The sequence below is a fragment of the Octodon degus genome, unplaced genomic scaffold (assembly GCF_000260255.1).
Source record: "Octodon degus isolate 3935 unplaced genomic scaffold, OctDeg1.0 scaffold00008, whole genome shotgun sequence".
NCBI lineage: Eukaryota > Metazoa > Chordata > Mammalia > Rodentia > Octodontidae > Octodon > Octodon degus.
In genome coordinates this window covers 28,895,794-28,911,909 of record NW_004524584.1, presented here as the reverse complement: position 1 = coordinate 28,911,909, position 16,116 = coordinate 28,895,794, and the positions used below count along the sequence as shown (strand labels likewise).

Below are 16,116 nucleotides of genomic sequence, written 5' to 3'. Positions count from 1 at the left end.
GAGAACCTGAATTTAAAAGTGTAATTGATGCATTTGCTGTGACGTTTTCTTTATTGAATTGCCTGCACCATACATAAGTCCTCTGAGAATAACATTTTGTTTGTCCAGGTTTGTAGTCCACCTGGCAGTGCGCAGCTGTGCATTGGCCATGCCTTTGAGATCCCTGAGGAGTCTGCCCAAGGCAGGACGGCTCAGCATTAGTTGTGGCCAGACTTACGGGCTCTTCCACCAAAGGTTTGCGCACCCTGCCCGTAGCTAAGCCTGCCGAGCACAGAGGCTGTAAAGCAGCCAGTACTGTACCCTCTGCAAACTGCACAGCTATGACTGGGAAATTCAGGGCATCCGAAGAGCCGGAAAGGCAGATAAGCTTAGGGTGCTTGTATGCAAGTGCTTGTGGGAAATTCTTTGTAAAACATTCTTGAATAATACCACTGTGTCACCTGCAGTGGTACTCGAGTCTTCCCCAAATACTTGCCAGATAGTGGCCTTCAGGATTTCTTGCAAATTGTCCCCAGTTGGCTGTGTGGCACTGTCTCCTCCTACCCGACTTTCTGTATCCTGCTCTAAGGTCATGTGCTGGAGGAGCGCCAGGACCCAGTCTATGTCTCAGGTGGGTCCTGTGGATTTACACTCAGCATGAGGACTCCTCATTCAGCGTGAAGCGTTCTGTCCTCTGGTGTACTTGACCCAGCTCTAGCTGCTATTTGTCCATCGAGATCCGCTCAGCCTCTGCAGTCCACGTCATGCGCCAGCCATCTGGTGACAGTGGTTAGCAAGCGTCATTCCCAGTACTGCCACTACTGCCCCTGTAGTAGACTTGGTTTCCCCCTGCAGCACTGCCCTGGCCTTCGAGTCCCTGTGCCACTGAGAACAGGTGTGCTGCTCGACATCGGTCCCTCCCCTCCTGTAGAGTGGTGGGCACAGATTAGACACAGAAACTGTGGTAGATGTCCTGAACCCTACTTGTACTCTCTCTCTCTCTCAGGTCAGGAATCTCTTAAGTCCATCTTGATTTCTTTTATATAGAATTGAGAATGCCTGCCATGAATACGCAGTAACTCCTACACATCAGGAGCTCAGCTGACTCAGCCTTACAAAGTCTAAAATACACAGTAATAACAATAATGGTAATAACAGTAATAGTAGCAATTTAAGAAAGCTTATTTCTGGGGTTTTTACAATACTTCAGTGTTTCCAGTTGGTGCTCCCGGACTTTCTTTCAAAGTTGTAAGTTTGTTTCATGTTATGAAAACTTACAATTTCAAACATACTTAAATTCAGTGCAAGAGGCAGGCCTGTATTTACAGATTTTTACTTTTATTCCATGTAGATTCACATTATAAGGCATGACTAATTAACAAATAAATAAAATACAAATATGTTAATCAGTGTAAGGCACCCAGATGTGGCTGCCTGTAATCTTAGCACTATGGGAGATCACTGCAGGAAGATCACAAGTTGGGATCCTGTCTCAAAATTTTAAAACTTCAGCTCACTGTGGGGACACTGTAATCAATCCCCAATTCCAACATACCACCACCACCCAAGAAAAAATAAAAATAAAAATAAACAGGAAACAGAAAGAACTTGAAAGTAGCGAATGTCATTTTAAAGCTGGTAGCAAAAATGATGCGGAAACTTAAAATTCCATTTTCTAAATAACATAGCTTATAGTTTAAGCCCTAACTTGAGGTAAAGGGCTGGGTGCTTTGCAATATTTCATTCCTGTTTTGTAAATTAATCAGAACCTAAGGAGACTAGAGTGACCATCTTAGAAAGGCATGTACGATGGCCACATCTAAGCTCTATGTAAAGAAATGTAGGTATAGGTAGAAATCCTTAAAAGTACAGCACAAGGAAAGTAACACTTACGTTACTAAATAAAGTTCTACAATCAGATCTTTCCTGTCTTCCAGTATCAAGCCAAATCTGTAAATTGTACCCTCATGTACAGAGTCTGCACTGGGAAACCTGCTGAATAGAGAAACTTCTCCAGCAAGCACAGCTGGGTAGACCTGACTCTGTCTCTTCTGGGTACTTCTAGGCTTGGTGACCTCTCTCTGTCTGCACTGTAGAAGGCAATTCATTCAGCTCTCATTTTGGGAAGATCCGATTAGTTTATCCTTGCATCATCATGATACACGGTCACTGAAATTTTCACTTCAAGGTACTCCGCCAACCAGGAAATGTGCACATTTGATGCCTCGCAAATCCAAAAGAGCCGGATTCTAAAGCGAACCCCCACCTGAAACCAGCATGCGAAAAACAAAACAAAAGGCATGAACCATAAAAAGTATTGAATATACTGTGAGCCCAATAACTGTGTTAGAAATACTGCGCATCTACAATGTAAGAGCAGGAGTTGGGGGACGGCCCAAGGGTACAAGCTGTCCTGGCTGTTTCTGTAAATACACTTGTACGCGACCGTGGCCACGCTGATGTTGTAGGTGTTCTCTGTGGCTGCTAGTGCCCTTCAAGCCCAGCGCTGCTAAACTGCAGTAGAAACCTTGCCACATGAAGTCTGAAATACCTGGCCCTTTACAGGAGTCCACTGACCTCTAAATGCACATCAACCAAAAGTGCTTTTCTACTCCTGGCACTGAACATCTCTGACATGTATATCAATAACTAAAATACATTATTTGAAGTATAATTGCAGAAAAATGATATCAAGCATTTTGCTGATTTTTATGTGTAAGTGTATTATACTTGTGAGAGTTAAATTTGTGACATAGCCATGTAGGCAGACTAAGGTACGGGACGCTATTTATGGGCAACTTTATCTTTGCCTTTCAAATGTAGCACACAACATAATTGAGCCAGTAATATGGGACCCATTATTTGCCATATTTTAATACAATAGGTAATTCTTTTCCAACATTTAATTTTGAAAAAAAATAAACATTTATAATAGTTGAAAGAATGTAATGAGAATTAGCCATATATCTATGACCTGAATTATATTGTTAATAGTTTAGTGACTTAGTTTTTATTGTTGATTTTTTTTTGTTTGTTTTTATTTTTGTTTTCGTTTTGGTACCAGGGATTGAGCTCAAGACCTTGCACTTGCCAGGCAAACACTTACACCACTGAGCTAACACTGCGGCCCATTTTAGTCATTTAATACGTCACCATTAGTCTATCCACCTCTTTCCAACTGTTTATCCGTTATAATTTTTTGCTATACAGAGGGAGAAAAAATTGTATATTTCACCTTAAACATGACATCATGCATGCCAATCAGAGCTCAATATTTAATGTCATTTCAAAAATTTTTCCTTTCAGATGCAATGCACATATAAGGAGATGTACAAATCTCAAGGGTACAATTCAGCAAATGTTAACACATACATACAAATGTGTTACCCAAACCTCTGTCGATATACAATCTACAATCTACAGTGTACAACCAGGAAAATGATTAAAGTTTCTTCCCAGGAAAACTCCACCTACCATCTCGCAAGGGCAGCTGTTATGGGTTGGTTGGTTGGTTGTTCCTTGTGTTTCCCCTTTTGAGAACTCCATCCCATGTGCACTGAATGACTGTGAGAAATACTTGATGGGCTGAATTATCTTTATAGGGACTAACCCCATCCACTGGTAGTGTTGTGCTGAAATAGTAAGCTATGGGCTATTATTTTTCTTTCATTTTTGTCTCATATTAGAAATCTTCCATGTCAGTACTGTAGCACAATTCCTCTCCTTCTTACCATCTATCTTTATCTCCTTGTTTATTGCAACGTCAGGCCCAGACCACATTTCTGCGCAGATGTCTTCTCTGTTGATGTCTACCTCCTTTGCATTTTTTTTTCCATTTGTGTCCTCCTGGACTCAATTTGTGCTAAGCTAAACTCAGTGTATGTTAGTAGCAATTAGTTTATATCATGTATGCTGTTTCTATTTCCAACCCGAATTTTCTATATGGTAACAAGACTTAAACATTTAACCTTTTTGAAATCTCCATTTCAGAAACTCATGGTGTGGAGTGCATTCAGGGTGCATTCCACTTTAGCCAAGCACTCAATGCAGCGGCAAGCTGATTAACTTAGAAGGCAATGAGCAGGTAGGGAATGATGAGCCATATGGTGTTCCAGTCATCTTCTTCATACAGATACAAAGCGGAAATCCACTAGGCCTTGCAGATTGAAACATTTGATCCACTTAATGGACGATTATTGTCTGCCTGGGAGTGCGCCACACTGTGGACGTCATTTTGTCTGTCTGTTACTGTCCAGCAAACTTTCCCAAAGCCTCAAAGCTCTAGCAACAGCAGCGTCCTTGCCTTGGAGCCTACGCGTCTAGGGCCCAGTCAGGCTTCTGTAGACAGACCTTCCACTGCACAAGGCACCAACAGAGGTGAGTCACCCTACTGGCTGGGCTTGGAGGAAAGGCCAAGAGGGATTCTCACACACCTGGTACCTGAATGCTCTTCTCCGTGGCCCTTGTCTCTACATGGCTACTTGGGCTTCCTCACTGCATGGCTGTCACACAGTTGCCAAACCTCTTTTAAAAGGTGGCCACCAAGAAGAGACACTGTCTGATGAAGGGAAGCTACAGCTTTGTGTCTTTTAAGGCCCGGCCCGAAGAGCTGAGAAAGTCACAACAGTGCGTGTCACTGGTCTAAGCTGTGCACTGGCCAGTCTAGATAAGAAAGGAGAAAAACGCACATCTCTTCTTCATGGATGAAGTGGAGAGAATTCTTTTGGTTAACTTTAGTGCGTCACATGCATTGCTTACCTAGGTGTGGTTTCGCTAGTCTGACTTGCTTAACCTGGATTACCTTCCATTTGGACAGCAGTCCAACAGCTATGGTTGGCTTTCTGATCTTTCTGTGGATTTCTGACTAATTCTCAACAAGTATTGTAGATTTATTCTGTCTTTCAAATAACGTTGCTGTCTTTAAAAATTGAGGCACAATCAAATGTTAATATTTATAGCATTACAGTTCTTGCTTAACTCTCCAAAAAAGAAGAAAATGGGGAATATAAAATATGATCCTTATGCACAGTTTGTTTCATTCAGATGAACTAAAATGATGTTTTCTAGGTCCTAACAGTAAAATTGAAATCTGGTATTGTGTCTCTATTTGTGACAAAAAATGTTGTCCTAAATTTTAAATAAAGACAAAAAGAGTGCTGTTTTTGTGGGTGTCGTTGGTGGTTGTAGTGAGGTTGCATGTGTGCACATATGTATGAATATGTTAATACAAAAGCTTAGCAGGTGACAGCAGAATAAACACATGAAGGCGGGGCCGGCGCGGCAGGCGGAGCCAGGTACTGAACCCTGGTCTCTGCGCTTGCTTAAGTAAGCGCTTAGTCCGCTGAGCTATACCGCCGGCCCTTCTTTGATCTTTCATTGTGGAGGAAAACAAAGTTGTTTCTCATGGTAGTGTAATAATTATATAAAATTCTCAATATCAACAGGATTTAATTTTTTAGCATTTCCCTGTATCGTCAAAATCAAAGAAGACAAAAAATGAAATGCAGTTTTTTATTCTCTTTAGCCCTTTGGAAGACATATCTTAACTTGTTCTCACCTACATAATTAATTTGGAACTGTTAACCATATATACACGACAACAAGAGAAGTATATGTGTTTTACCAGAATCTGGGGCTGTTGGTTTATCCTATTTTCTGTTCCATATCAACATTTGTCACTTTTTGTCACTGTTTTTCACATTAATGCTGACTAGTTAAAGAAAAAGATCACTTTCTGAGTAGAAAAAGAACGCAGCTCAGCACGACCACTACAGCCAACACCAAACAGAGATTGCGTTTGCTTTGCTGGTTGTCTCTTCCTGGTTAAAGCATCACTTTCTCGTGCAATGAGAACGACTTGTCCTTGGAGAATGGTGCAAATGCACCTCCTACGGACTCCCATCATTTTACTTTACCACAGAATGCCAGACCCTCTTCTGCCACGCTGCGTCTTCTGAGAGAAGCCCTCCTCTGAACACTTCATCAGTGTCTGCGTGACTTTGAATGGGTCCAACAGGAACTAAATCAACACCGCCAACTCATTTCCTTTAGACCATTAAGCACATTAGGTGATGAAGGTTTGGTCGGCTCCTCACTAGCTAGATTAAACCAACCAATTAAGAATAAAGCATGTCCTCACTGGCTGTGAATTTCCTGCACTGATTCATCGGAGCTGAGGCCCGGTCCCGCTCAGTCTACTCTGTTACCTTCAGCCAAGGCGACAGCCCCAAGAGCAGAGCAGGGTCGTGCTGATCTCAAGGGACACTACTCAGTTCCGATCTGCCTTGTGGGTACCTCCTACTGGAAGCCTCTAGAGAACACATGTGGAACATTTCTAAGTGAAAACAAGGTTCCATTTCAAGAAAGCTTGAATGAATTAAATACTGCAGAGGCTTGGGGAGAAAACAATGGTTTGTTCTGGTCTCTAATGTAGAGAAAATACAAGAGCTGAAAAACAAGAGATGACAGCTGTAAAGCAGGAAATAGTAATGGTACTTTAAAAGGGTAGGTTTTCACTATATGTGAATAACACACATACACGGGAATATTTTCTATAAAGGTTTTCTGTTGGATCATGGTGCATCTTGACTTCAAGAAAAAAGTATAGATGTGGGAATATTGATGTACAAAAAATTGCATTTTTAATAAATAAATTTTGCACAGTACACAAATAACAATTATCCTTAAAGTTTTTACTTAATCTACCAGACAGTGATCAAGTGGCATGTGTGAGAACTCAGGCACTGATTGGGATTATTTTTTAAATGAACCTGGGCAAATTAAAATATTCACTGAGGAGATTAATTAATTTTTCCAGACCTGCTTTATGACAGAAGTATAATAAAAATGTTATAGTCCCTTTTGTCATAAAACAATTCCAAGGAAGAGAAAATTCAGTGAAATGGGTAGAGTCTGCACTTACCTTGTAAGACGAAGCCCGCCATGAAGCAGCTGTGTAGAATTCCTCCAGGGAACTTGTACGAGTACCAGTCAGAGATCCCTGCTGTGGGTAGCGAAGAAGAATCTCTTCGCTTTCCAAGGAGTTCATGCTTTGGCAAAGATAGACATTAAAAGCAGTCATCCCAGCAGGTTTTCATAAGGGACAAGCTGCTGTGCAGTCTGAGAGGGTGCAAAGACTCAGCCCTCTCCATGCCAGGCGGCTGGGTTGCGGTCCTCCAGGGAGCTCGGGGGTTCCTCCCAGAGGGAGCATGCTCTGCCGAGCAGCTTGGCTTGCTTTCAGAGAAGTGGGTATTCATGGATGGCTGTTAAATCAAGACTGCCCTGATCAGATCCCGCTGACCCTGGAGAGGGGCGCTGACGGCAGAGTCCCTGCAGACCTGTGGAGCGGGAAGCACAGTGAGGTGGGGTGCGGCTGCGGTGAGGCACACAGGGATTCTGCGTGTCCTCTTGCAGCAAGGGCTTGCAGACACATTTGAATTTAATTCCCACAGTTGCCATCTGAGGGAGATGACACGTAATTCACAATGCCTGGTGTAACCAGGGAGCCTGTTTTGCAAAAACAGGGCCAAGAGGCCATGGACCCAGCTGTGCGTGGTTGCTCAGGCCTGCAGCTCAGCATTGGGCAAGGCTGGGCCGGAGAAGAGCCCACGTCTGCCCCAGTCCTGGACAGCCTACTCACTCAGTGACACTCTCTCAAGATTATTTTGTTTTAAATAGGGTTGGGTAGGTAATGTATCTCAGTAAGAAGACCCTGGGCTCAGTCCTTAGTACTACCAAAAATAATTTTGCATGTGTGTATTTGGTAATCTAAGCAACTGCATCAAAGATAACAACATGCAATGTAATAACCATGGTTCATTTCCTGTCACCTTATTTTAAATTTCTATATCATGTTATTGTTTTTTTCTCCTTAAAATAAAAAGTCAGCTGTTTTTGTTTGTTTCATGGTGTACTCCTCAGCTTCCTATTTAATTTAAACTTTAACAAAGAAGAGTTCAAGTTGCAAACGCACACGCTAGCACTCAGCTGTAGGTCTTGCCGTTCGGGGTGTGAGCCCACGTAGAGGAGCGCCTCGCTTGGGCCCAGCACCCCGCCAGGACAGAGTCTGCACTCCACAGCCGTCCATGCAAGTGTGTTTCCTTGTCGCAGTGAAGACCGAGCAGATGCTGCCTCAGCTGCTGTTGCTGCGCTTTCCGTCCTGTGCGTCTCTGCCTTGTGCATTTACTTATAAGAAGGACCTAGCAGCGAACGGAACGGCACTTTCTGTGGCTTTCTTCTTGCTCATTTCCAGCTTGGCTGACACAGGGAGGAAACAAGGACAAGAGGGAATGTGACACTGGTCCTCGATCTTGCCTTCTACATCCGCAACGAGTTCTGGCGCCCAGGGGAGCGTGGGCCCTTGCTTCCCTGTGCTTTCAGTCTCACTGTCTTTCCCCAGTTCACAGCGACCCCACAGGCATTGCAAGTGCTGTACGTGAAAGAACTAGCAGGGAACGGAGGACACCTGTGCGGCGCCCTGCTCCGTATCCCCCACTCAGGTGTCACTGCTCCACCAGATTTTACTTGCAAAACCCAAGCTCAAAATCAGAGTTAAGAATTTCCAAGCGAAGGCTGGCCAGATAGCTCAGGGTATTAAAGTACGTGCTTAGGCAGACGCAGGGCCGGGGCTCGATGATCCCTGGCAAGCTGTGTCGGCCCCGTCCCTGGGGCATGCTGAAAGGGCAATTGAGATTGGGCGTGGTGGAGTGTGACTGTAATCCCAGCACCTACAAGACTGAAAACAGGAGGATTACTACAAGTCCAAGATAGGTCTTAAGACCCTGTAGTAAATACATTTAAAAAGAAAAAAGAAAAAAATTTGCAAGGCCCGTAACTGCCTGTTTATACAAGCACAAGGACCAGGGTTCTATCCCCAGCACCACATGCCACATCAGCCCTGCGTCCAGCCATGCTGAGCCGGCCACCAAGACCAGGCGTGATGGCGCATGTGTAATCTCAGCACTGGGGAGGCTGAAAAGAAGAGGATCAGTAAGCGTCCAAGATGTGTAGTGAGACCCTGTACCAAATACATAGAAGCAAACAAACAAACAAAAACAACTTTCCAGAGGACAACAGCACAGCATAGACCCTTTCTGGGTAGAAAATAATTAAGGGGAAATTCACAGGATAAAGGGGAGTTCTGATAAACTAGCTGAGAAAGAATCTTTGTCAGTGGCCAGTCACTTTTTAGAACATATTAGTACGTGCGCATGACACATCTTAATTCTTTTTATGCCCACTTCCCTTGAATACCTCATGTCTTATCTGTCTCTGTTTTGCTGTTTAATTTATGTAAACTCCAGAGGTCTCACATTAGAGAAACTGTTTGATATTTAAGTTTGTGTGTCGATCTATTTCACTTAACATTAAGAATCAAGGTGTATTCTTGAGTTCCAGGTTCCTATGAATGACTCCAATTTATGCTTTTTAAATAAAAATTATGTTCAACTCAGCGATTCCCCTTCAAGGTATCTTCTAGAAAGTATTACAAACATCAATACTATGCAATAGGATGGACAAAAGCCATCAAATTACAGTGATGCACACACTCGTGTCTACAGCAGCACAATTCCTAATAGCTAAATCTTAGAAGTGACAGGTATGTCCATCAGCAGCTGAGTGGAGATAGAAAATGTGGTATTGGTGGTGTTTATACACAGTGGAGTGCTGCCCCGCTGTGCAGAAGTCATTGTTATCTTTCAGAAACAGAGTTCTTTGTGCCACTAGGCAAGATTTCCCAACAACAACAAAACTCCAACCAAGGAAATAGAGGCGGTGCATTTCACACAATGCTGACAGCAATGAATGGACAAGTGAACATAAAGATCTCAGCGATAACTTCCAGGAATAGTTCTTTAAGTACCTTCAGAACATGAGCACATACTTCAGTTCATGGTATCGTACATGACTGTTATGCCCCATACTGGTAGTGCATTTGTTTAGGGAGGCCTCACACTCCAGCCCTCAGTCTTTCCTAAAAAGAGACCTCCGGGATACATGCAGCTGTCCTTTTCCTTTGCTCCATGATAAATTTGGAAAGCAACAGAGAAAAGTTACCAACCACGGAGCCCAGTTTCCAGGAGTCAGACAGTGGACAGGGGGGATGAGCAGCCGATGGGCTCTGCTGTCGCAACCCTGGCGAATCAACAGAAGAAGCAGCAGGCCGCTGCCAGGTGACAGCCTGTCTGTAGTGCAGGTGCATGCAGAGGGCCAGTGCACTGTTTGTGAGGTCCCCTGGACGCAACGCATGTGTTGAGATGCACTTTGCTCCAGTACTATAAGCCAAAACATCCTTGTCCATGTTCCTGAAAACACACAGCAACGGACATGAATCCAGCGTCCTGATCAGCAGGAAAGCGGGGCTATAATGAGTGAGTTTTCCGCAGCGACAGCGCAATTCCTTGCATCTGATTGACAGCGGAGACTGTGAATGTCGTATTGTGTTGCAGGCATAGAGCTGCATTGCCGGAACAGAGCAGGAATGAGCCGGCCGAGCCCTCTGAGCTTGGGCTGATAAGAGGGACGAACAAAGGAAAAGCATGAGTGAGCTGGGCCCATTTTATTTTGTTTTCCTTTCTCCCTCTCCCATTTCCATTCTTTTCTTTTTCTTCTTGCCACTACTCCCAATCTGCATTTTACTTTAGTTCAATTATCATTGAAAATGTGAGTACTACCTTGTTTGTAGGAAAATCACTTCGAAGAAAAGTAAATGGAGCATTGCCTAACCATTCTCTACTATTTTTTTTTTAATTTGGAAATGATTATAGAATTGTATGAAGGTGCAAAATAAACTACACAGGAAAATCACTTCTAAATTCATGTAGTTCCTACCAGCGCTAATATCTTATCCAAGCAGTACAATATTATAATCAGAAATTGGCATTCAAAATTACAAAATTCACCAGTTCTTTTTGTTTATGAGCAAGAATTACAGTTTAGTAATTCTTTAGGATTTTGTAAATGTACTTACAGAAACAATTAGAGGCATACTATAACAAATTTTCAAAAATAGTATCTATTTTATCAACTAACCACCTATATTTTTCAGCAAGATTAAGAGGTACATGGCTTTATCAACTACATACCAATAAGCAATGGAGAAGTTAAGCATTTAGCGAAATAGTGAGTTTTATAGCATATTACCTCTATTTTACTAGAACAATGACATATTTAAAAACAATAGAAATCAAGTAAGAGGTTTTTTTGTAGCCAAGATTGTAAAACAAAACTTTGATCAACTATCTAAGTCTATATACAATGCTTAAGACTAATTTTTCCAAACATTAAAACCTAAAAAGATGGAATTGCATAAATTATTTTGAAAAATTTATACACTCTTTTTATGTTTTGCTGCAAATTTATCGCCCTTGTGTGTGTGTTTACTACTGCGTACATTTATCACTTAAGTATCTTTAAGTAAACACCACCACAGTCAAGATTCTCTAGCACAAAAAATCTCCCTCAACCTACCTCTGTTTTAGATATGCCTCCTTCTCCTCTCTGTAAGCTCTACAACTGCTAATCTGTTCTCTACTTTTATAACTTTATGTTTCAAATTTATTGTCTTTGTCATTCAGCATAATTTCTTTGAGTGTTGCTATTTAGTGCATGCATCAACAAGCCATTCCTTTTTCCTACCAAATATGTTTCCTTATGTGGAAGAATCAGTTTGATTAAACACTCACTTAACTGAAAGATAGTCCAGTTATTTCTAGCCTTTGGGAATTGTGCATAGACCTGCTATGAAAGTCTCTTCATTCACTAAACATTGTACAGCACTGTCAGGTAAGTCAGATGGTGCTCATGGTCAAAAGACTATCCTTATTCTTCAGCAAATGAAGACATGTAAAATTGTAAGAGTTGGAACAGGGAGATAGGCTGGAGGTCTGAGCACCTGCCTGGCAAGTGCAAGGTCACAGGTTCGATCCCTGGTACTGCCTGCCATGCTGGCCCACACCAAGCCAGCCACCGAAACTGGGCATGGTGGTGCACGCCTGTAATGCCAGTACTGGGGAGGCTGAGACAAGAGGCTCACTGCGAGGCTGAGCTGCATAGCAAGACCTTGTATCAAAGAAATAAAAGATTTTTTAAAAAGTTAAGATCATGAGAATTCTTACACATGAATATTGTATCACTTATGCTCTAAGAAGTCATTAGCATTGAAACTTATGATTGTAAATCATGTGTTAGAATCCAAAATAAAAGAGAAATCAACTTTGTTCTTGTGAAATAAGCACTACTTTTGCACATCCTCCTATTAAATTTCTAAGAAGCATTAAGCTTGTATTTATAAAGTCATAGCAAACACATTCAAATGTGGCGCCCAGGGTTTGACATATCTCCACTAAACAACATCTGTAGGAGGCAGGAACAAGCCGAAGAAGAGGTGTGAGGGAGCCGGTCTTCTCAAAGGAAGCGTGGAGTGCCCACCAATACACGGACACACACACACACACACACACACACACACCCCACACACTCGTGCACACCTACTCGCACCACCAGAAAAATGCAAGTCTCATCCATCCCTCTCCCCAGAGATTGTCCCTGAAGTGAAGGACCTATCTTAATGAAAATTATTTACCAGAGATGATTTGGGGAACAAAAATATGTGTGTAAAATATGTAAAAGACTGCAACTCGGAACATCTCCAAACCTCAAGCAAACTGCTCTCTCCCAACAAGTATCAGGTACAAATGTGCTAGGTGCAAAAGGCATGAGTGCTTTCTGCACTCTTGGGATCGCAGGCTCCAAAGTTCAAGTTAATCAACATCTAAACCTGAACTGTCAGTGTAACCTTGTGTAGCGCTGTTGGACTATCAGTGTAAACACAAGTGATACGATTGCATTAACCATGAGCTACATGGACAGTTTAATACAGTGTTTCATAAAGCACCTCAAAGTACTAGATCCACCACTCAACTGATCAGCAATCACATGGGCCATCTAAGCTGCAACTTGCCATACGTTGTGTGCCCATGAGCCAAGATATTATGGCACTGCCTTTTCTAACACAGATAGAAATAGTTCATTCACTATGCTAAATTTCTTAGCTCTCCTGTAATTGTTTTAAAAGTAATTCCTAGCCCATGCATGAGAAATTTCCCAGGGAACCATGGAAAGAGGTATGCCATAAGACATTTCTACTTTACAATACCACTTGTTGCTACTCCTCATACTAAATGTTGTCCATAGCAGATCTTGTAATATATCTAAGCCAACTACACTACTAGGAAAGGATTTTAGGGAACAACTTGAATGTATTTCTTTCCCAAGGCGGGGCCTGGCTATTGTGTCAATGGCATACTGAGGCTGATTGAAGCTTGGGGTAAGTCTTTGTGGTTGTTAGGAATTGGGTATTGAGTGTGAAGAAATTAAAACTCACTGGATGGGGCCGGAGAGATAGCTCAGTGGAATACGTGCTTACCTGGCAAGCACAAGGTCCTGAGTTCAATCCCTGGTACCACAAAAACAAAATAAGTAAAAAATAAAACACACCATAGCATATGCTCCTTCTCCTACGTGTAGCTGTAGCTGGCTCGTCCCCACACATGACAGTGGTGTGGTACTCTGATAACATGGAAGCCATGTGTTTCACGCTGCACTGAGGATGCCATAGAGCAGTATCAATTGCTGGGATAATCTGTCAGTTACTGGTGCCAACAAAATTCGCTTAAGAATATGGATTTCCTCTGCTTCCAACTAAGAAAGTAATAAATAATAGCGATTTGAGTCTGATTTATTCTCTCCTGTGGTTTTGAAAAGAGCAAACAGTCTAGCCCATTTTCATTATGGCGAGAATGAGGGCAACTGACAGAAGAGGCATCCTGCGCCGCGCTGATTGGGAAGCTCGGTGTTGAAGAGCACACCATCCTTCTCTGTAAGACTGCCTTCTCTCTTGGCTGGTTAGTGGGGGAGAAAAGACAGGCAACATAGACTCTGCAGAGCCTGTGACGTGTGTGAGAGCGTTCACTGGTGCCAGACGTAGACCCGGTGCATTCTTCCGATCGGCAGGCTCAGGTTCTTCCAGTTCTGTGGACTGGCTGTTCCTTTGTGGGCCTGTCCTTCTGCATGTCACTTGCAACGGCTGGCTTTGAGTTTCTTCTTGTGTAGGGTGGAGCAGGCGGTCGATACCTTGTTCCTGACACTGCTCTGCAGTCTACATACTTTCACTTCTTAAGATCCTCAAGAGAACATTACCAACCGTATACCCACTTTGCATATAATGAAACCATTGCTGGGAGTTGCGTGGCCCTGTGTGAAGAGGTCCCTTGATGTCACCTCTGCACGCAGCAGTTGCCCCCACTCTATGCAGTGCTCTGTGATGTGCCTGCACCATTGCAGTTGTGTGTCAGGTTTCCATTGCTATCGCAAAGAACTTGGGATAGTGACACATCAGGGGACAAGGTTCACCTGTGTCCACACTTGTGGATGCTCCAGAACATGAACGGGGGGCTCTTGCTTTGGTCCTGTGTGGAGCAAGCGTGAAATGACAAGAACATGTGGTGCCACTGAAGTCTACACTTATTGAGTTGGAGAACAAAAGAGAGAAGGACCCATAGTCCCACAATCCCGGGAGGGGACCCAGAGGACCTGTGGCCCTCCCAGTGGCTCCACCTCCTTCCAACAGGGCTGTGCTGACAGCCAAGCCTTCCACCCATGGGACACTCAGCATCTGAACTGTAGCAAAAGTCACAAAGCGCTGGCTGAGTCTCTCATGTGTCTCACAGCCATGCTGAGGGCACCCAAGAGCACAGGGGACTTTATTGTCCCCTTTCCCAGCACTTAGGACTGGAGCCTAGATGTCACCATGGCTGTGTGATAGTGACATCCTGTCTTCCCATTTCTCTACATCTGCTGCTGTGTGACCCTCCACAGTGGCCTGTGGTGCACTCTGAGATACATACAGAGTAAGCAAGAAACATACTTTTTCCAAATTTGTAAAAAATATAACAGTAAAAGGGTCTGGGGAGATAGCTCGGTGGGCTAAGCAGCTGCCTGGCAAGTGCAAGGACCTGAATTCAATCCCCACTATTGCCTGCAGTGCTGGCCCCAGGCACAAAGCTTGCCACTGAAACCGGGCCTGGTGGTGCACCCTTATAATCCCTGAGCCAGGGAGGCTGAGACAAGAGGATCCCTACAAGTCTGAGCAGCTGAGCTGCGCAGCAAGACCCTGTACCAAATATATAAGTATATATATTTCATAATGATATCACCTGCACTGAATTTCTTTGTGTTGTATTTGGTACAAGGTCTCACTACGCAGCCCAGACTCATAGTGACCCTGCTGTTTTCAGACTCCCAAGCACTGGGATTGCAGGTGTGTGCCACCACACCTGGTCTTGGTGGCAGGCTCAGCGCACCCAGGGTGGGGCCGGTGTGGCGTGTGGGACTGGAGATGGAACCCTGGTCCCTGGGCCTGCCTAAGCAGATGCCTAGTCTGCTGAGCTATCTCAGAAGCCTGATGAACCTTAACTTAGAAGCCATACACACAGTTCCATATTCCCTCAATGTGTGTCGGGCCTCCTGATCACCTGACGTAAAATCACCTGAAAGGAAGGATCTGCTGTCCTCCCAGGTCTCTGCTGTGGAATGCAGCTTGTCCCACAGCTTTCTAGGTTGCCGCCATTAGGACAGGGGTCCAGAGAACGGAGGCCAGCTCCGTTCTGCACATTCTGAGCCTACACGTGCACGGTCTCCTCGTCTCGCAGCTTTGGGGTCCCCTTGTTGTTTGTAATAGTATTTGACAAGTGTTTAGAAAGGCTGTAAAAGTGTATTTTTGATGGAAGATCCATGGTCTGAGAAAGGAATGGGCGTGCCCTTGGTACTGCAGTGGCAGAACTCCACGTCCACTCCTGAGCAGCTCACAGGCAGTTGTAGAAGCCACGGGCAGCAGGCTAAAGGGACGCCAGCTCCACACAGTCTTCCTTGGGAAACAGGGCTGCCCACCAGCCCAGCGACCACGTGCTGCACACACTGCGTTTATGAGACACCTGCTGTGGCCTGCAGCACAGTTCTGCAGGGACTGCTTTCCATCCCTGTTAACGCACACCGGATTTCCACAGCTTTTGGAAATTTTGACCGGGGTCCTGTTATTTCAGAGCAATTGTCTTTTGGTGTGAGATGCTCATGCAAAGC

General features: G+C 43.8%; 1 protein-coding gene across 1 annotated transcript in view; it reads left to right on the top strand.

Moving 5' to 3' along the window:
* Ctnnd2 (catenin delta 2) overlaps positions 1–16,116 on the top strand; it is a 927,345-nt gene that overhangs the window by 478,669 nt on the left and 432,560 nt on the right. The window contains exon 6 of the mRNA XM_004625202.3: positions 15,337–15,346. Coding sequence (XP_004625259.2) covers positions 15,337–15,346 — 10 coding nt within the window. The remainder of the gene's footprint in view (positions 1–15,336; positions 15,347–16,116) is intronic.